Source organism: Erpetoichthys calabaricus, chromosome 1 (assembly GCF_900747795.2).
Source record: "Erpetoichthys calabaricus chromosome 1, fErpCal1.3, whole genome shotgun sequence".
Taxonomy (NCBI): Eukaryota; Metazoa; Chordata; class Cladistia; order Polypteriformes; family Polypteridae; genus Erpetoichthys; species Erpetoichthys calabaricus.
Window position 1 is genome coordinate 244,594,363 of NC_041394.2, and position 22,518 is coordinate 244,616,880.

The window sequence follows — 22,518 nt, forward strand, 5'->3', positions numbered from 1 at the left end:
CTTCTAATGTGATTTATAAAAACTGACTATTGTGTGTCTAAAAGATGTTTGTACATTACATTTTTGCATTTTTTTTTAACCATTTCAAAAAAAAGCACATTTCATGTCATAGTAATTTGGATACAGTTGTTAGAATTGCTTAAAAATTCTGTAGTAGCACCATGCTTGTATCTGTCTAAGCTCTTTTTCTGTGTCAGGTTATCAGTTGAAATAATCACATATGTGTAGACATTTTTCAGGTTAGTGCATTCTGTTAAAATCCCTCTACAGTATACCAAATAAGCAAAATTTAATCTAGACCCCTTACATTTGGCCAATAATATAACACTATCACTGGGCCTAAGATGGTTTCCATCTTTGGCGGAATATTTTTTTGAACATTACATTTTTAGCACTCGGCACAGTGACAGTTTTTAAATCTCAAGGTAGTGTTTTTTGTGAGATAATCATGTTGTTAACAATCTCACAACAAATAAGCTTTTCAGCTAAAATTTTAAATTCACACTCATGTAATGAAATGTTTGTCTTTTATAAGTTTTGTCTTCCTGTGTCCATACAATGGTTCTTACAGAATAACAGGCATATTATGGTAGAGTAAGAGCTGCTCCCTAGATTCATAATGGGTTGGACTACTCTTGTGTACCCTAAGCTTAACACTCTTACTTAGAAAGGCACACACACACACTGTCCACTTAAGCACTGATTATGAGTGACGCCTGCACAGCATTTCACTATTCAGTACTCCACTTACTCATTAGCTTTGGCTTGAACAGACTAGACAGGTCTTTCCTAGAAAGAGGAGGGTGAGGCATCTTACCTACAGTACACTACTATTGCTATCCATGATGCTCACTAATGGAGACATCCCCCCTCAGCTGCTAACACTATTGAAAAGAAATTACCCTGTAATTATTTTATTTCTTCAGACAAAGCACATAAATATAAAGCAATGCAATATTTACTAAAACAGAATAATGTTAAAAATGAATAATAACAGCTATAATATAAATGAAATAAATTATAGTGAATAACAGCATAGTCTGGATGTAATTCCCTAAATAAACCCATGTTCCAAAATCAAAAAGCTTAAAGAGTATTTACGCAAGGATGTGTAAAGTGAGGAGTAAAACCAAAGGAAGCATGTATGAGAGAGAGAGAGAAAGAAAAAGAAGGAGCTTTTCTTCCAGGCAGCTTGTCTTGACTCAAAAATGAAGCTCTTATGTGGACAGTGTTTCTTGATTCCAGCTAAAAAAGTCTGTCTCTCACACTCTTGGGCGGTCTGACCTTTATGCAAATCTCCGGGTTTTACACACAGATAATTGGCTAACTGCTCTGAAGCTTTGATCATAAAAGTATGTGTAAAACACATTATCTTGTCAAAACATTTAACTAGCCAGTATCCAATTCCCTTGATATAGATCTTCTCATCTGGCATTTTAGTTGACCAGTCATTCAAATTTAAGATTAGTATACAGTGGGGGAAATTTGATCGTATTTGATCCCTTGCTGAATTTGTACATGTAAATTTGCTCAATTACAAAGAAATGAATTTTTATGGTAGTTTCATTTGAATGGAGAGAGACAGAATATCAATCAAAAACCATATTTTTCATTATAAACTGAAAATAGTTATCACATTCAAAAGCTCATAGGATTGAACTATTTGTAAAATTTAGTTACACCTCATAACCTTATGGTCATGAGACTGTAGATTTCCATACAAATGAAAGAAATCCTATGGTAAAAATACTTAAACCGATGTTGTCTTGAGAAGGAAACTTTTTTTGATAACTGCTTTTGTGATGTAGAGTGTCTAATGTTTTTGTCAGTTTATTGAAAACAAGCTACCATAAATCAGCTTCCACAACTATACAAAGCCTGCATCATATGGGTAAAAAAAAATAAGTTTGCTAAATATCTTTATTTTTCTTTCCCATTATTCAAATGTATGTGGACCATCAGGAGCTTTTTGCAGTGTTTCCCACACTTTATTCAAATATGGAATTTTTCTTCTAAGGGGAAAAACTCAGTGGAGACACAATTCAGAAAATTGCATCATATTGTATATGGCAACCCATGCAAACTTATTTTTCTTCAGGTATACATTATTATGTAGTAATATTTTGTTAGAAATAGCTACTTAAAGCAAGTATGTATGACCATTTTGAGTTAACTTAAGATAATTGCATAAAAAAACAACTGCTTGGAATAATTTTTTGAGTGTATTGAAATGAGTTGTGTTTTTTAATTTATTAGTCGCAATGTTTTATTTTAATTCAGAATCATTGTAATGTTATGACAGTACAATTTCCCATAAAATACTCTTTCAAATTAAAACAGTTGATATTGGCATTTAAAAAAACACTACTAAAATGTAAATTATGCAGTACATGCATTTATCTGCTGAAAAAAAAAACTATAGTTTTAACCATTTATTTATTGTAGTCAAGTTTTTTTAACTGTAAAAATACTGTTAATTTATTGTATTTTTACAGGAATATTTTTACAGTGTAGGGTGACTTAATTTCAACAGGAGGTTGTAGAGAGACAGGAACGTTATTCAAACACTGCAAACAAACATTTGTCTCTTTTTCAAAAGTTTAAACTGTGCTCCATGACAAGACAGAGATGACAGTTCTGTCTCACAATTAAAAGATTGCAAACATATCTTCCTCTTCAAAGGAGTACGTGTCAGGAGCACAGACTGTCAGAGTCAGAAACAAATCAATAGGGCTGTTTGGCTTTTAAGTATGCGAAGCACCACCGGTACAAAGCTGTTGAAGGCGGCAGCTCACACCCCCTCCGTCAGGAGCAGGGAGAGAGAGAGAGAGAGAGAAAAACAAACAGTCAGAAATCAATACGTGCCCTTCGAGCTTTTAAGTATGCAAAGCACCGTGCAGCATGTCGCTTCATGAAGCAGCTGCACAGAAGGTAGCAACGTAAAGATAATCTTTCAGCATTTTTAGACAAGCGTCTGTATCGTCCAGGTGTGCGAACAGCCCCCCTGCTCACACCCCCTACGTCAGGATCAGAGAAAGTCAGCTCAAGAGAGAGAGAGAGAAAAGTAAGTTGGGTAGCTTCTCAGCCATCTGCCAATAGCGTTCCTTGTATGAAATCAACTGGGCAAACCAACTGAGGAAGCATGTACCAGAAATTAAAAGACCCATTGTCCTCAGAAATCCGCGAACCAGCAAAAAATCTGCGATATATATTTAAATATGCTTACATATAAAATCCACGATAGAGTGAAGCCGCGAAAGGCGAAGCGCGATATAGCGAGGGATCACTGTATACACCATGGCCCTTACCAGGTTCAGTTGTGAGAAATTGGGGAAGATAGAATTATGATTACCATGCACTTAGTTTTGTCTGTGTAGTATTTTCCTCTGGGTGCTCCAGTTTTCTTCAAACCGTTATCTGTTAGATTAATTAGTCATTCTAACTGTGTCCTGTGTAAGTGATTATGTATGCGAGTGAGCTCAGTGATGGCCTATTGCCCTATCCAGGGTTTCTACCTACCTTGTGCTGGATGCTGCCTTTATAGGTTCTGAACGCCTCTGCTTCTGAATAGGGCTAAATTGGTTTCAGAATTTCCTGCAGGCATGAAAATCTTTTTTTTTAGTTTATGAAAATATTCATTCACATTATTAATACTGTATGAAAAGTGTCAAATAAGCAGTGATAAAGTATCATGTGTTATATTGCTATCTTTTACATCCTGTAATCATATAGCAGTAAATGTGGAATTTTGAAGGGAGTGTTTGTTATACTTGAATCATTGTAGCAGTAAATTTAGCTGAACCCATCATTAAAGTGAAAGGGATATATATATATAAAAGGCATCTGAACAGTCAACTTTTCAACAGATTGTTGCATAAACTATTTTGTAATGTCCACTTCATACTATAGATCAGAAAGATATAGAAAAATTAATAAGAACACTGTTGCAAGGCTGAATATAATATATTTCTATGTTTCTTTTCTCATGTGCATCTTCTAATCTCTTGAGCATACTATAATGATAACCAATGAATCATAGCTGTGTTAAGGTACTTTTCTCATAAAGATAATCACTAGTTGCAGTAAACTTTGAACATTGTAAACATTTTCCTAACCCTTGATTTGCTGGTCCTGTTTTTAATAAAAACTAGGGGGCCTTGCCCCCTGCTCGCTTCGCTCACCAACACCCGGGCCTGTGCTATGCGCTAGCCTTTTTGCAGGTTTGCTGCTCGCGTATGGGGATGCGGATGTACAATTTAAACAGATTTGTTATTTTAATGGGAATTGTTACATATGCATAAGAGAACTAACTATTTTACATTACAGCAAGTAATTAACCATATTAAAAATAGTAAAATGAAGTAATTTGAAAGTAAATTGTTTCATGTTGCTTTAGAGTTATTCGTTGCATAATGCCATTATCTTTCTGTTTGGCTTTGAAATCAACACGCAAAATTTTTCTTAAACTTGAACTTTTACTATACAACTTCAGTAAAAACAATTTTTTGAATTAAATGTTCGTCAATATTGCATTGAATTTTGATTCTATGTTTGGACTTTCATCGTGACAACACAATGTATAACTGCCCGTGATTGAATTTAGTTTCTTTCTCTCTATTAAATAAAATGACTATTTCTAATATTTTGGCTCTGAGATTTGTTAATTGTCTTTGCAAAAGTTATTCTAACAGGAAACTGTTAACGTTTTAATATGAATGGCATATCAAAAACTCTGTTTTCTATTGTTATCCGCGGAAGATGTACTATATTACCTTTCTTGGATACATCCTTCTTTCTACAGTAATTTGTGCGGTGGAAGACCGGACAGTGTTAACGGTTGTAGATATCCTTTGCGATATTGTAAGTTAATGTTTTCATCTTCTGCATGATCACCACCAACTGTTTCAACATAGTCTATTGATATGCATTTAACCAATTTGCTGTGTAACAGATCGTCATTTTTGGCATTAATTTGTTTGACTTCATCGTTTCTTGGTGCTAGGATTGCCCGTGTACTCATTTTTTCTGTTGATAACCCTTTGAGATGAAATTCTTCAATAAGATCTGGACATAATATGTCTTCTTTAATCGGGAACTTAAAGTGAGGAAAACATGTGAGTGCAGGAACTGTGTCTGTCAAAAGCATTCACACGAATGAGAGGTGAGAGTACCGTTTGCGTGGTTGAATATGGTTGAGAGGAGGGTGTGACTTGAAAAAATCACATGGCCAAAGTCTCATCTCACGGAACTTGAAAAAAATCTTCCAAAAAGTCTTGTCTCATCGCAGGATTTTTTTATTTAATAGAGAGATGTACCTTTAGAAAAACATTTCTGAATTTAAAAGATAGATATTTTTTTCCAGTTAGTGGCCTTTATTTTTAAATAAAAAAAAAATAAATCACTTTACTATGAATTAGGTTATGTTGATCTGACAATATTCTGTTCAAATTATTATGTTCCTTTGAGGAATTAATTTGTGAAATGGATTTTTCATTGATTTAAAACAAGCACTTTAAAACTGTCAATATCAGTAGTTGTTTCCTGTAGATGTTTATTCTGTTACAGAATGACAGGTATTTGTGCATGGAAATCTTCAGCTTGCTCACTTGGGGAAAGACACTGGTATTTTTGTTTGGTAGTAACCTGTCATTTGCATAATATGTGTGTAACAGTTCTGTCTATGCGGCTTGTGTGATATTCTCTGGAGAAATGACCTGGCTGTTTGATATATTTCCTCACTTTACTCCATAGAATTCAGACTACAGAACACAAAAAATTCATCAGAAAAGAGTTATGTAAAATCAATAGGGATCTGATGCAACACTGATGATGATTCAGTAAAAGTTACATTTTGTGATTTTGTAGTGTTTTATTATTACATTCTATATCTTTTGTTAAACAATGCCCTGTCTTGTAAGATATTTTTTTCACATTTAAATTTCAGGCTGTTTCAAATTAAAATGGTCAGTTACAAGTTTATATGATGCATTTAGCATGGTCCACTCAAACAAGGTGTTACACTATAAAACTATGATAAATTTATTTAAAGTAAAGTGGAAATATAATTTGAAATTATATGTAAAACAATAAATAAAACAGCAATGATTATTTCAGAGAATATATGTGTATATTTAGATTAAATTAAATTAGATAAACTTTAATAGATTAAGACACATACAGAAGCAGAAACATAAAATGCAAGGATACAGAATCACAGCACAGATAATACAGCTTATCAATCAGTTGATCAGTAAGTAAATAAATAAAAATAAATAGGTGGAAGCATTGAATTGCTTGATAGCATTGGGCAATTCTGGCAAAGATGAGTAGAAAAGGTTAAAAAAAAATAATTTGTTTGGTGAATTACTTTAATCTTAGACTGAAAAAATACAGAAATCTAACCTTTAACTGACATAAATTTATTCTGAGAAAAAATAATTAATCATCAAGAAATAATTAGTTTTAACAAAACCACCTCTGTTCATCCAACATTTATGGGAGTTTGTTTCATTACTAAGGATACAAATCTTAATCATATTTCATAATCAATACTCAGCCTCCCTTTAAACTATGTAAATAACATTATAATCTGTTTTCTTGTGTATTTATTTGTTTGCAAATCTTGGAAAAACAGCTGAACCAGTGTTCATAAAATTTTGCATGTACAGTACACTACTGTTGGCTTAATGTAAAATATAGACTGTAATGGTATATCAGGGAGTGGGTTGTAATGAGGGGGCAACCCAATAACTAGTTTTGAGGTAGAGACTACAATTCTATTCAGGCATTTAGTGTGTATGGGGGCTGACGGATGGGCTCCTTTATCAGTGTGCACAAAGTTTTGCACAGGTCAAAGCAGGATCTCCTTTAAGAGCACAGGTACAGAGTTTTCTTCTCTACTAATTTGGATAACCATTTCATTACCTGGCAGCATTACATCTACTAAGAGTATTTCTTTTTGTCTTATGTTGTTGTGTTTAGGCATGTTAAATTCCCAAAAGACCATTTTTTCCTTTTTGGTTTCTTCCGGACCCTTTTCTAAGGAATATGAGAGTTCAAAATAATTGTTCGGTATTGCCAAACCATTAAGGTGAATTGTTCCTTTCTCTTCTGTCCTGAAAAAGCTCTTAAAACTCCAAAATACAATTTTTAGTCATTTTTGTTGTTGCAAACATAGGTCTAGCTCCAATTTAATGAATCTGTATGTGAAAAGAAACTAGGTTGGTTTGCTCACCTCTACCTATTGTTTTGTGATATTTTACACAACCTATGGAAATTCCTGCCAGCAGACAAGGAGACTGGTAGCATCGTGTGTACTGGTCAATTGTGCCAACATGTGACAATAACTCAAGGACTTTTTGAAAAAGCCAACAATATTGTTCAGTACACCTGCATACAAGTATTAATTGCAGTAGAGATAAGCAACAATAAAAATGGAGTGAAATGTGAGTTTTTAGTGCATGACATGTTGCTGTTCAAAATATGGTGGAAAGAAAACGATTGTGGACGGCGTTTTACCATTTCTTGATGGTAGTCATTTATTGAAGTCCAGTTTATGATGAGACATTTATAAATGTAGGTTTTAATGCCAATACAGAGTTGTGATTTATAGTACTTTTAAGTCAACTGTGAATCATTTTCATAACATTATTAAATACCGCTACTGGTGCTATCTCCTGTAATAAAACAGAGACCTGCAGTGTTGTCTGTGAGCCCCAAGCCTCCCTCTACTGTAGATCCATTCCAAAGTCCATGGACTCATTAATTCAACAAGCCATCCAGATGATGTAGGAATAAAGATTTATTTGTGAAACCACACTAAATGAGGAAATACAAAGACATTGGGTTCATAGTTCCAACCCAACAAGGAGTACTTCCACTAGTCAATTAATAAACTTTAACCATTAAAAAGTAAGAACATACCTAATAATACAGAAAATTATGCAAGGATAAACATTCCTGAAAAAAGTTTTATTTATGCATTATGAATGCATCCTTCCTAAGTGAAAACATATCACAAACCGTCGCTTTACATTTTAAAAAAAAAAATGTTTTATGCACGGTTCTGAGGAGCTTATAAAGTAACTGTGAGGCCAGCAGTCGAGAACAGCTGTTCTGATAGCATTGATATTCTGAATAGCCTCTTGCCATGGTTAGGATACATGTTTTATTCATCACTGTTAACGAATTACAACGTATAGGCAAAATATATCAAAGCTCAGTTAATGGATGTGGCTAAATTAGTGGCCACAACTTTTGGTGCATTATTGTGAAAACATGCAACCACTAGCAGCAGTTGGGTCATTCATATTAAAAATAAATGTTCATTTGGAAATATTTAAAAGTAGGTTAAAAATTTTAGATGCTACTTGTTCGCTTGTGCTTCTCATACTTTTTTCTATTCATTCGTTTATTATTAATGTTTTTACTTTTAGCTGTCATTACATTTGTAAAGCATTAAGTGCTTATGGCTTATGTACTACTGCATAAAAGGCACACTTGACTACTCAAATTAATGTGATACTTGAAAACGCAGCACTTTACAAAAAGACATTCTCTTTTTTCACAAAGTGATGAGTGGAGTTCAGACTATTTTGCACTTCTGTAATGCATGTTAGAAATCCAGGTCAAGTCTTTCATGAATGCTCAAATATGTTAAACATAATTGTCAATATTTTCTTTTCCCCGGCTATGTCTCTCTTTGGTGCTTAATTCCCAAATATGTAATGTAACAGTTAATCTGTCTTTTAAATTAATTGAAACATTGGAAGTCTATACATGTTTCACAATAGAGACATCTAAATATTGCACTAAAATGTTTTTTATGTATTCCGTATGGGAATAACATGCAGATCTAAACTGAACTGGGTTTCTAATTTTTTCACTTTACCATTGCAGCAAGAATGTAATACAGTGCCACCAATATGAACACATGCTTTAAACAACAGGGCACAAAGTATGAGCAATTTTGCTTACAGATGTGATGCTCAGAATGTCCCAAATGACCTAATTTTGTATTGGAATGAAAGTTGTAAATCTGGCATAATTTAAAACAAAGCTTGCTAAGCAAAAGAAAGCGGTAATATCTGAAATCATTTTTTAATTAAAAAAAAAGTGAGAGCATGCATTATTTAATTAACATTAATGTTTATTGACATAATAGACAACCTGTTAAAGATTTTTGCTTGTTTAACATTTGCCATTAGGTGATGAATGTGTGAAAGAATTATTAATTCTTTTTTTTTTAGAAACGTTAGAAAAATGTTTTTTTTTATTGCTTCAAAACCTCATACGGAAATGTTTGCGTAGCCATCAGAATTTTTAATCCATATTGAAATATGTTAGAGTGAAGGCAAATTTCTATTATTAAATATCTAAATTTGACTTATTGGTTTAGATGACACCCCAACTGCCTAGATGTAAAACTACTTAGTAAAATGTTATGACTTACCCAGGTGAACTGCTGATCATGAATCTAAAGCATGTGACAAATGAAAAAAAAAATTATTCCAGTAATAGCTGATAAATCTCATTTTTATCTGTTGTTAATCTCAGTTACCTCAGCGTTAAACAGAAGGTGCTAAATATGTTTCCTCAGATTTTCAAAAGAGTAATTTTTAATGAGCTTTAGAGAGTTGATACCTACATCATGCAGTCCTTTTTTGGTGACAGTCATCAAGTTGCTAGTGGGTTTTGGAGCCAATGTCTCTGTGCATTTTAAAAAATATGTGTTTACTCTGGAAGATATGTTAATTGCAGATGAATAAAATACATAACAAGCAGTCAAAAGCAAAATGATTTTGACTTGAAAGATGACTGAGAGCAGCACATTTGTGTTTGAATGTGCCCTGTGATAAGCAAGGCTGGTTCCTGCAATATGCTGCTGGCATATGCTGCAATTTCTCATAAGTCTGTGAATGGAAAATATGGATTCCTAAATGAATAAAGGAACAAAAAGAAAGCAGTGAATTTCCTTGTTGTGCAAGAATCCTGTGAGCTTTGTAAACACAATGGCAGCAATTTGGATATTAACATTCCTGGTCATTTTGACATTTAACATAACATGCTTAATCTGATTCATGGCTATGGGTGATGAAATCTGTCCTGACAACACTGGAGACAGTGCAGGAAGCAATCAGTTACTGAATGTGGGTATTGTGCAACAGTATTTTATTTTCATTATTCTTAAATTTATTAAAAATGGTAATTAAATGTAACCCTGGTCCTTTTTTCAAAAACAATAAAATTGCTGCACTTGTTATTTTGCTGGTTTGAATTGCATTCTTGTGTGGTTTTATTAAGCACATTTTGTAGTACCAGATGCTTTTCATCACGTTGGGACCCCGCACATTAAGCACCTTTAATCAAGAATTTCTGATAAAAAAAAATATATATATCCTCACTCTGGCAGTGTGGTTTCATCCTGGCGGGGGGTTCCAGTATCCTTCTACAATAAGGCAATCAGGTTGATAAATAGTTATGGTATGTGTGTATAATTGTCAGCTGTGATATATATTATCCTGTTCTGCTTATTTCCTTGCTCCCATCATTGCCTCTGTCACTGGTTCCCTGAACTTGGTACTAAGTAAAACAATTTCAAGACAGATAGAAGTAATGACTGATTAAAAACCTTTCTGACTGTTATTCCAATTTCAGATTTTCTTAAAAAAATCACTCACTGTGCAAAGAATATGTCTTGCTTTATATTTTTTAAAAAGAATAAAAATTTCTTAGTCAACTGCAGTTCATCAGGATGACACTGACCTTCTTGCACTAAGTCCAATTTGTTTTTAAGTTTGTTTGGTTTTTTTTTTAAATGTCTGCACCAGACCAGCTTGTTTGCAGACAGATGCTCCTGTGCTAATTTAAAGGCTGTTTAATGGATGCACATAATAAGGTTTTACATTCTTTATTTGTTCTCCTTCAAACTTCAAAGCTCTAAAGTTATTTTGCACAGTATTATGCAGTTGAAAGATTACATTTGTTTGATTGGTACAATGCTATTGCATGAAAAAATGCAGCAGTAAAATCTGCTTTGAATTAAATGGGCCCAGGCTTCTAATTCCACATGTTTAGTGGGCATGTGTTCAGCCCAGTAGCATACTGTATAGGAGTATTTAATATTAGAAGACTCTGTAAGAGTATGTTCAGATAATCTTGGGATTATATCTTTTAGTAATATAACTAGCAGATACATGTCAAAAGCAATGGGGGGAAAAAAGCAAAGTAAAATGTAAATTGTATTGAATTTTGGGATTATATCTTTTAGTAATATAACTAGCAGATACATGTCAAAAACAAAGGGGGGAAAAAAGCAAAATAAAATGTAAATTATATTGATGAAGATGTCTTTAGCAAGCAGCCAGTGTTGCCTTTGCTGCAGCAACCTCCTTTGGAATCTCACAGGTGTATAGTGTCTTGTCGAACTTCCTTATTCTGCAGTTTGAAAATGAGGCTTTTCAACTCTTTCTAGTGTTTTTATTCGTTCAATTTGCTGACCTATTGCTCTGTCTATCTGAGTTTTGGACTTCTGAGATCATGGACTGAGACTCCCATCTTCACTCATTTTGTTTGACTCTGTATCCATGTATAGAAAAAAAAAAGATTTTCATTTCAATAGCAGTCTGTTGTGAACTCTTTTTGCAAACCATTGTTAGCCTCCCCATGTCCCATTAACTGTTAGTCTCTCAGACATTCCTGAGTATCATATAATAATTATTTCCTGTCATTTTGCAAAAGATGTAGAACATTCCCTCTATACAAAAATAAAAGAAATAATACTTCTTATTTTCTGCTTTCACTACTTCTTAGGTGCAATAAGGTGTTCTTTTGACATTGGTAACATCTTCCATTTGAAGTAATAAATACACAAAATGGAGGGTAAGACACAGACAAACAAAGTAAATCACATATTTTTTAGACTTTTTTCCTCATGCTTTGTTTTTCATTCTGATTTTCTTTCACCGCAAAAGTTTCATTATGTCCTGCATGTTTATATTTTATTTTCATTTTTGAATTGTTTTGACCTAGAAACTATGTTTGCTTTGATAAAGGCATTGCCAATCTTTGGAGAATGAACTGCATGTTATTTTAGTATGTTACAGCTTGTGAATCTCTGAGCTAAAGCCATGTGACAACAGGACCTACAGTGTTAATCCAGGACAGAATTTTAAGAGGTACAATAGAATAACTATTGGACAAATGTGTGGAGTAAAAAACATGCTAATATGTTTCAGCAGAAATTAAAGCAAACCTATAATAGTGAAATTAATCGGCTCGTCTGATTTTTTTTTTTTCAAATTGTATATGTAAACAGAAAGGTGTTTATGCCCACACTACACACTGATCTTCACTCCTAAATAAAGAATGGTACTGTTTTACAGAGTTAATGGCCTTTCCTGAGTTAAGATTGTGTAAATGGGTACTGATGCTTTAAGTAAAACTGCAAAAAAAAAATACTCTTACTCTCAGGTGTGTCTTTTCATAACTTTTCATACACTTCAGATATTTGTTTAATGGATTTATTGTTTGTTTGTTTAGTCATACTTTCAGTAGTTTGCCTTTCTGATGACTTTTTCAGGAAGGCTTTTTCTTGAAACTGGCTGAGATTATTTTGTGGTGGAGTCCTTTTATTCATGGCAAGACATCATTCAGTCCAGAACTGAAACTGGTATGTATTTTAAAAATATCAAATGTAGAATTTTAAGATTTCTAACAAAATATGGAAAAGAGGGACAAAGATGCCCCCTTAAATAGTTGCAGCCTAAAGTTTTCAAATTGCACCACTCACAAAACAATAACATTTCATGAAATGTAAAAGATTATAGGTGCCTTTGTTATTTATATTAAGTTGCATATTGAAATGAATATTGTTTAGTTTTTTTGTAGATTAAAGTACAGTTAAGAATGTGTTACTAAATTATTGTTTTGCAGTTGTCTTCATGTTTATGTAAAATAACATACACTGGAAGGGGTTAGGCATTATGGGGAACTATATATAATGTACTTATTAAACCAATTTTGTCACATAAATATCAGCTAGATATTACATATGAATAGCTGTTCAGAGTGGTATAGCTGCTATTTTTAAATTGTGTACCTCTGTTGTACTTAATATTTTCATAAACTTTAACTGATCAAGAAGAAGATGATTATTATTCCAAGCAATTCCATGTTTATACTGTATCTTCATGTTTAAATTGCAGTTAAGATATGTAAAAATATATTGTAAATATCCTTCTGTATTGTAATTAATTCCTTACACCCTGTGCTTGACTAGGATATGGAGTTTCGTTATTGTTCACTGAACACCATCTTTGAACAGGAAGTGCTTCTGCAGGAGGATGTGGAGTTAATTGAACTTCTTGACCCAAGTATCATGACCACCAGACAAGACCAGCAAGCAGAAAATGGAAAGACTTCTGTACTTCGTGTATTTGCAGCCCTCAATCTTTGGTATAAGATTTAAAATGTTTCAGTCAATTAGATATTTTTTTATTTTGGTATAGTGTGAAATCAGCAATTAAATAAAATGTAGTTATTATTTTAACATTATCCAAAATATAGTATTATTTATTATGTTATAAGTATTTATAAAAGCGTTTTCAACTGAAAAAAATCGCCATTTAATATAACTTTACTTGTAGTTTCATAAGTGCATTCTTTCAGATGCCCCAAAGTTTACAAAGATTAGTGGGTCTTGTGCCATTTGTAAGTGTGAATTTGTTTAAACTGGAATCTCTTTGTTAATTTCTACTGCACAGAAAAATTGCCTCATGAACATTCCAATCACAACACCAGCTCTGCATTTCCTGTGTCACAAAGTCACCTTTTTTCAAAATATGTTTACAGCCCTTTCATTGTTTTGAAATCGGACCCTACTAATAGGATCTATGCACATCTAATTTACAAAAATAAAGTTTATATTTATATATATATATATATATAAATATATATATATATATAATAGAGAGAGAGAGAGAGAAGGTTCTTCACAGAGCTGCTTTGCAGCATTGGGGTAGAATTTGATGGTTATATATATATAAAAAACATTTTTTTGCCTCTTCTTATGAAAAATTGCAAGTTTGTCCTGCATGGATGAAGATACTTGTTTGTGCTAAATTAGCTATTATTAAGTTGACACTAGGGAGAACAAAGAAGCAGCCTGGGTACACTCCATTCTTATGAGTGAAATGGTGCATTCTCAGATTGCATTGTTTGAAACCCTCCTTAACCATTTTAAAACTATTATCTGTGCTTTTATTTTTCAGGGACTACTCTTGTCTGGCTGCTTTTTTTGGGATGTTTATTGGCCTGTACATCCTCCCAGAATGCAGTTCTTGGCTTGTGTTTGCACCCTGCTTCTTTTTTTTCATAATTTACTTGGTTTCTAGGGGCCTAGGCCTCTGGAAGATGACTAGACTTCAGATGAAAATAAGGAGGTGTAGCCAGAAGTTGGAGGAACTTGCTGCTAATAGTCGGGCATTCACCAACTTGGTGAGGAAAGCACTGCGTCTGGTGCAGGAGACAGAAGTCATCTCTAGAGGGTTTACTCTGTAAGTCTTCTTGGTATCTGTTTTTAGGTATTAGGAGTGTTGTGTAAAAACTAATTTTTGAGTATTAAATAGTTTTAAGAGTGAAAGGTAGGTCAGAATTGACTTATAAACACCTGATACTTTACATTTATTTATATTCCTATAAACATTTATCTAATATATATTTATGTTTAGCAGTAGTATTTGCAGCCAAATTTATATAAAAAAATTAAAGTGTTAACATTTCATTCTTAAAAGTGAACCACAGAATATTTGTCTATTAGTTTTGAATTATGGAAATAAAATATTTAGACTATGTAGTATATATTGTCTTCATGTGATAACGCATCCCATGAATGGCTGATGTTTTTCCCATTTAGATGCCTATGATCATAACAGGGAAACTGTGGGAAAGGATTAGATATGTGTATAAATATTCACATTTTAAAGTGGTATTTAATTATTGTTTATTTGAAAACTTTTGGCATTTCATATTTTTTGTTTTTGGATGTATTTATGTTAAAACCTTTTAATGGTGAAAAAAGTTCTTTAGTCAGTTCTTTTATTTTTTTTTAACCCTTCATCCAATTTAGTCAAAGTGTATATTATCAAGGTATGAATACAATTCTGCATGTTACTGTATGCCAAGCCATTGGGCACATAGAAAGGGAAAATATAAATTAACTGTCGAAGTGAGCCTATGATAGCTGTATCTTATTATTTTTCTTGGTTTTGTGTATGTTTAATTTAGATTTATATATGAGCGTATCTTTTATTTTAGTACTGTACCAGACAGTAACCTGTTAGAATTTTTTTTTATTTTTGTTAAAACAATAATTTTACACATTCAAACAAGTTAATTGACTTTGATACATTCTGTAAGTTTTCTGTTTGAATAATACTATGATTTTACAAAAACAAAACCAATTTAAAGGCATTTTGTGCTTATCGTGATGTTGATATTGCATTCATTCATTCAGTAATTTTCATAAGCAATTTTTTCAGTGGTAGTGCAAAATAGGAATAAACACAGTGTGCACTCACTCGTACTGAGTCTGTGTCACCAGTCATTTTAACTTACAAGTCTTTTAGGATTCCAGGGAAGATAGAGTAAACAAATATGAACATAGAATGAATGTGCAAATTTCACAAAGATAGTGCCTGAGCCAGGGTGTGAATTCAGTACTAAGGAGCTGTGAAACATTATGCATTGACTGCAGTTCTGCCTAGGGCTGTTTATGAATTACATTATTAATTTATTTTGTAGTTGCCTTTTTAATGTTCTGTCTGAACACAATCAAAATGCTTATAAATGTCACTGTATCCATGACCCTTTCTTATTATATAAGAATTTTTAATTTTCCATGTTCAGTATGGCTTTATAATGCTTTACTGTATAATCTAGCATACAATGATAAATTGCTTTTGAAACTTTTTTGCATTTGAATTAGTGTTTTAGGGAGTTACTAATTTGGTAGCCCCTTGATAAATATTGTTTTATGGTTGTACAATAAAACAAATTCATATCACTATTTCTCAATATAGACAGACCTAATCTCTTTAAATTGAGTTTATAAAACCAGTAGTTTTAAAATAACTGTAAATTGTGCTCCTACCCAGTGGTAGTCGTAAATAAGAAAACCCAGCTCAACATGTACACTCTTTAAAGAAGGCATACCAGCTGGTCATGTTTTCTGCCTTTCTTTTCTGTTCAGATTGTTTCTGTGCAGACAGCTCTGTAATTCTACTCTCGGCAGACTGAAGCCTTTATACTCTTTAGAGCTGTGCTTTACAGCATAAGGTAATTTGATTCCAGAACAAAAATATTTTGTCATAGTGTGAAAACTGAGAAGTATTTTGATGTGACTCCACTGTGATGGCCATAAACAGGAAAATCTTTGTTAAATTTTATGTGGCCTGAAGTACACAAATGAGTATTAAACTAACTTTTATTATTTAAGATTCTTTAAAATGGAAGGCACTTTCCCAGTATATTGATAGAGTGCTTTTGAGTAGCTTCCTGGCTAGAACCATGTTGCGCATACTGTACATTGTCTAAACATCCTATCAAGACATAAGGCAGTAGGTCTTGTTTTCTCCCATTACCAAATTATCAGTTGTTACAAATTAACAATGCATCACTTATCTTGTACAGACAGTTAATATTTTACCAGCTATCAGAAGCAGAAAGTAAAAGCAGCATAGAAAGAGGCAATAGACCAATTAAAATGTCACCGATGTTTGGTACAATATTCAAAAGTGATTGCATTCAACAGGAAATTGTTTAAATTGTTAAAATGGATGAGTAAATCACAGCTAACCATCTCACAGTTTCCAGTATCACAAAGGTGGGTAACACAGTCTTTTTAAGACTCCTGTAGATCGTCTATTCATTTAATTGAAGGCCATGTAATTCTTTTGGTTATGCCAGGTTGGTTCCTTTTAAGTGGAAACAATCAATTTTTTTGATGCACTATTATACAATTTAAAACGACAGTTTTAGTATTGAAATAATGGCATATTTAACATTTTTAAAAAGTCTAGTAGTAGTAGTACATGATTTTTAACAAAAAAAAATTTTAAGGATAAATTTAAACATGGACTTGGAGAAACAGTTTTTCGGTTTAGCTTCCAATTCATTAGAGATTTTAGGTTTTCATCTGAAGTTTATAGTTAAGGTAAAATCATACACAGTAAACTAAAGGTGAAAGGAGGATGAAACACCATTAGCTGTGTGACACCAACATCAAATCTTATTGAAAATACAACAATGTGTAAAATTAATTATTTCTTGAGAACTGAAATGTAATGATAACAATACAAATATTTTACTTTTTTCACAAATGTATGGGCCCAGGAAATCCTGCTTGAAACAGTCTAGTTATAGTTTGTATTATGACTTCCAAGAGAAGATCTCCCAAACTTCATAGACTGACTTTTGGAGCATGTTTAAGAGCTTAATGATCAACAACCACATGACTACTGGGCATACCAAAAATGTTAGTCTTTAATATCAAGTAGTAGGTTTTTTTCTTTTTAGTTTAGAAAGTGTTATTTATGCCTTCAGGTGCTTACCAATAACTTCAAAAGAGTTTAAGACCACTGAAGAAAAACAACATCACAGAACCAATTGGATTCCTGTAACTTTGGGTTTGTGCTCCTTAAAAGTAGAACATAAGAAATTTTTATAATGTGACTTGGCTTTATTTTAATTTACCGAGGATTACTGTGTGGTGCAGTGATTTAAACCTTTCTACCGGTTTTAATGTTATAGCTTTCAAGTCAGGCAAAATGACACCTTTTATTGGCTAACTAGAAAGAATACAATATGCAAGCTTTCAGGCCTGAAGGGGCCTGAGTTGCCTCGAAAGCTTGCTTATTGTAATCTTTCTAGTTAGCCAATAAAAGGTGTCCTTTTGTCTGACTTCAAACTACATCCATAATGGCTAACACAGTACAACACCCTACCACTATAGCTTTGAAGTGAAGCAACCCATTAACTTAGTATACACCAAAACAAGACCAGAAGCTTTACCAGCATAAAGGCAATGTGTCTTGATCTGCAATGGAGGTGTTGAAATAGGTGACCAGTATGAAATGGTTAATAGGAAAAAATAAACACAGTATTTTGGACATTATTATTACAGTACAAAATGTGTGATGCTGTAGCTTAAATTTAATTCTACATTTTTTTAAATTAAAAGCATGATATATAACACATTGTATTAGATATTATAACCAAATTATGTATTTTTATTCTAATTTTTATTATTGATGTGTATGTGTAGTACTTAGTCTTTTTTTTCTAGAAACATGCAGTTTCAAGAAACATTTTTAATCATCTCCACTTATTTCTGTGAAATCATTTTGGATTTTGTTCTGTCATTGTGAATCTGTATCCTGCTGAGATCACTTTTTCGCCAACTTTCAATCTCATCTCCATTCTGTCTCCTTTTAAACAGCTTATTTTGTCTTTTGTGTGTGTGGTTTCTGAGACGTTCTGGGACATCTGTACAGTTGTATCACATTTCACTTTTCAAGTTTGCTTGACAGGGTCAGTGCTGCTTGTCCGTTTAGTAAAGCGAGCCAACTCCGCAGCCAACAGCTAATTGGTCTTCGGAAAGCAGTTTACAAAGCCCTGCGTGCCAGCTTCCGTGCTGCTCGACTTGCCACCTGCCACATGCTGAAGTCATATCCCTTTTACAAAGAGGGGTGAAATTATAGGCTAGTTGAAGGGGAGGATTGTTAAACCGCAGATTAAGAGAAGAGCTGTTATAACTTTTAAAGTTACATTAAAAAACTGCTTTTTATATAATATGTTTTATAAGACATGTTGATTTAAAATTATCAGAACTGTCATGAAATAATTTAATGCGGCATGAACTTTATTTTTTTTTTATCAGATTTGCTACACGTATTATACAGCATGCTTAGTATTCTTTTTAAATTCATTGATGTATTATTTGATTTAGGTTAAACTTCTGTGTCTTTTATGCCTTGTCTATAAATACAAGTAATGTAACTGATGTTGCAGTTTCAAAATTTATTTACAGTGCCATGAAAAAATTTTTTTAAATAAATGTTTTCAGGCCGTCATCCAAAATTTTACTGTTATATAAAGGTCATCTGAGTGAACTATGTACACATAATGTATTTTATTCAATTAACAAAGTTACCAGACACCATCTGAAACTGTGTGAAAAAGAAATTGCCCCATTACATTAAATAAGTAATTGTTCCACCTTTAATGGCAGTGACAGCAACAAAATGCTTCCTGCTATTCATTATTAGTTTTTCACATCACTGTGGAGTAATTTTAGCGCACACTTCCTAGCTGAACTGCTTTAATCCAAAAACATTGGTAGAGTTTCAGGTATGAACTTCTTGTTTTATGTTTTCCCACAGTATGTCCTTTGAGAAACAAGTCCAGACATTTAATATTAATTGTATAGTCATGAACACTGACAATTTCTGAGGCAAAAGAAGCTTTCAGTTCTTTGGAAGATTTTTTTTTTCTGGGTCCTTCTGGTTCCCTGCATAGTTTTACTGTTCGCTTTTAGAGTACTGTTCCAAATGTTTTCCCTTATGGAAGTTATGGTTTTTATAGTGGTTAAGTGGAGTCCCAGAACTTTAGTAAATGCATTATAAACTTCTCCAAACTTCCTTTGATCAAGTCATTACATGTTTATTCAATGCTTATTCTGTCAACCTTGACTCTGACAATAAATATCACAATAAGCGAGTTTTATATTGCGCTGTAAACAACCCTGACTGTGTTCAATCATCTGAGTCTACCTCTTTAATTGGGTTGATTTAGCTAGGAGGCAGATATTTTTTAACAAAGTACCAGTTGGTGTTATGTTTATTGTACAGGCACATTAAATAGATAAAAAAAAACTTACATTATTTGTTTACTCACATACCCTTTGTCTAATATTTGATTTTGTGAAGGCATGAAAACATTCAGTGTCAAAACTTTGCATTAATAGAGGAAATCAGGAATGGCCAAATACTTTATCAAGGCTCTGTATGAAGGAAAAATGTTTGTTATAATTTTGCCATAGGAATAATGTTTTGATACTAATTGACTTTTCTCTGCTGACATGCAAATAAGTATGATAAAAATTAAAATACACTTCTTTTGAAAGAATTACATTTTATACATATTTGCAAAAACTGTCCACAGCCAACTGCAGTTTTCTTACCTTGTTTCAGTAACTGATATCCATTGTCATATGTAAAGTCATCACTTGGTTTTGAATGGGCTATTAAAGAGAGTTGATGCTACTTAATCTTTAAATAACTCTCATAAACCATCAAAAACCTACTGTGGTTTTCAAGAATAGAAGTGCCAGGAAATAAACCCTTTGACATTTGGTTTCATTAGGTTGAAATCACTTCAAACTGCTCATGTGGGTGGGGTGTCTCCATAAAGGTAGGTGGCACACTGCAGCCTCAACAACACCAGAAGACTTGGTGTAAATCCCAGCCCAAACAATGTTTGGTATAGAGTTTACCCATTATGACATATCTGTATGGGTTTTACTCTTGTTTTACTTCCACACCTCGGAGATATAGGTTATGTTTGATTGGCGGATCTATACTGCTTGGTGTGAGTGTACATATAGAAGTGAATGTGGCCTGTATGAACTGATGCCGTGATCATAATTGAATACCATTGTGCACCTGAAGCAACAATGGCCTGGATTGAGAACCATTGAAAATTAATGTATGGATGGATGAATCTTAATAAAGGTATCTCTGTTATATACTTGAACAGGACCTACTGTAATTTATATTTCTCACAGTAAAACTGGTTAACCAACTTGTATGTATAATCGAGACTTAAAATTTTTATCTGCAGTTCATCTAGCATTTAATTCAAATTCTAACCGTATAAACGTGTGCAGTTTTAAACTTGTGACGGTATCCAAAAATACATATCTTATTTCCTTAACAGTATTCTTTAGTTATCCTCTAAACTCTGAGATTGACAATATAACCAACTATGTGTCCATGGTGCCTCTAAAGGAGTTAGGTCTAGGTCTTTGTGAGGAAAACCTATCTGATGAGCAAATCCAGGAACTCACAGATGACTACAGCTTGCCTACTCTGAAGGTACAGTATGCCTCCTTACCTCATCTACATATATTTCTGGTGAAGAGTGGTTACCCCTAATACTTCTCTGATGACTTTATTGGTAAAACAATTGATTTTGCCTGAATGTTATGCAGTTTACTTTCGGGTATTCCAGTTACTGAGTATACTCGACTCAAGAACGCACGAACATTGGGAGGGAGCGATTAAAATGTGTTGGTTATTACAATTTTATATCTCATTTGGGTATGAATATTCTTATTTAATAAACTGTTATTCCTGTGCACTGTACAATTTTTTTTTTAAAAAAAAAGTAGTTGATTGGATAAGATCTTGTATTGACTACTGTTAGTATACTAAATTTTTAAATAAAGCCGACTGATTCATCAGTTTTTACTGCTACTTGAGAAAAGATGTGGGTTTTTTGTGCACCACATAGAAAGAGAGCATCAACACAATGACAGACCTGTTGAACTGTGGTGATAAACAATAAGAAGTGGTAGGCATGATCCCTGCAATGGACTGTTTTTTTTTTTGTTTTTTTTTCCCCTTCTTCTTTTAAAGCCACACCCCACCCCCACCCCCCACACACACATAGCTTTGGGTCCGTGATCCCAGCATTTACTCTGCCACTACAACCCAAAATTAAATTTGATTTGAGATTGTTGTGTTATGAATATTGGAGTTTTTTAGTACTTGCTTCCCAAGACAGGAGGAGTAATCAATCCAGTCTTCATTATAAGATACTTAGACAATCAGGAGTTATGAACAAATCCAATAGTCAGTCTCTGAAAAAATTTTAAAGCCCAGCAAGTTGAAAGCTAGCATTATATATTTAGGTGGGAAAGAGAAACTATAATGCAAAACTAATAATTTAAATGTTCTTTTCTAACGATTGTTTCAGGTCCTTTTTCAGTTGTGGGTTGGGCAAAGCTCAGAGTTCTACCGGAGGCTGGCATTGCTCTTATCTCCAGCTCAATCATATACAGATTCTGGAAAAATCTCTAAGCACCTAATGTATCAGGTTGTGTCAGAGGTGACTGGATCAGTGTACCACACCATGACTGTATGTTTGGACGATCTTCGACGCAGTTATGAGTTTCATCGATATTTTGAAATGCAGCACCAACCTCATGGAAATGGAGAACGCTTTCGAAAGGCTGGACAGAAGTGTAGAGATCTGAACAGCCTGTACACTGCCGTACGTAGCCTTCAGCTTCATCTTAAGGCATTCCTTAATGAGTAAGTACCATCAGCTAGCACATGTTAACACTAGAATTACCAGAGCCTACGAAAAAACTTGTAGATCCGTCCCACCTTAAATCGCTTCTTAAATCCATTCGCACCTCTCCGCCATCGTCTTTTGTCTTCTAAATGTGCAGATAAA

General features: G+C 33.3%; 1 protein-coding gene across 4 annotated transcripts in view; it reads left to right on the forward strand.

Annotated features, from left to right (window-relative positions):
* The window catches only part of vezt (vezatin, adherens junctions transmembrane protein), an 89,069-nt gene that overhangs the window by 30,482 nt on the left and 36,069 nt on the right, over positions 1–22,518 (forward strand). For 3 of the 4 annotated variants that reach the window (XM_028813433.2, XM_028813468.2, XM_028813451.2), the window contains exons 3-8: positions 12,581–12,670; positions 13,280–13,455; positions 14,271–14,555; positions 18,576–18,725; positions 21,005–21,152; positions 22,036–22,373. In XM_028813433.2, coding sequence (XP_028669266.1) covers positions 12,581–12,670; positions 13,280–13,455; positions 14,271–14,555; positions 18,576–18,725; positions 21,005–21,152; positions 22,036–22,373 — 1,187 coding nt within the window. The remainder of the gene's footprint in view (positions 1–12,580; positions 12,671–13,279; positions 13,456–14,270; positions 14,556–18,575; positions 18,726–21,004; positions 21,153–22,035; positions 22,374–22,518) is intronic. The other variant, XM_028813443.2, reaches the window with a different exon arrangement.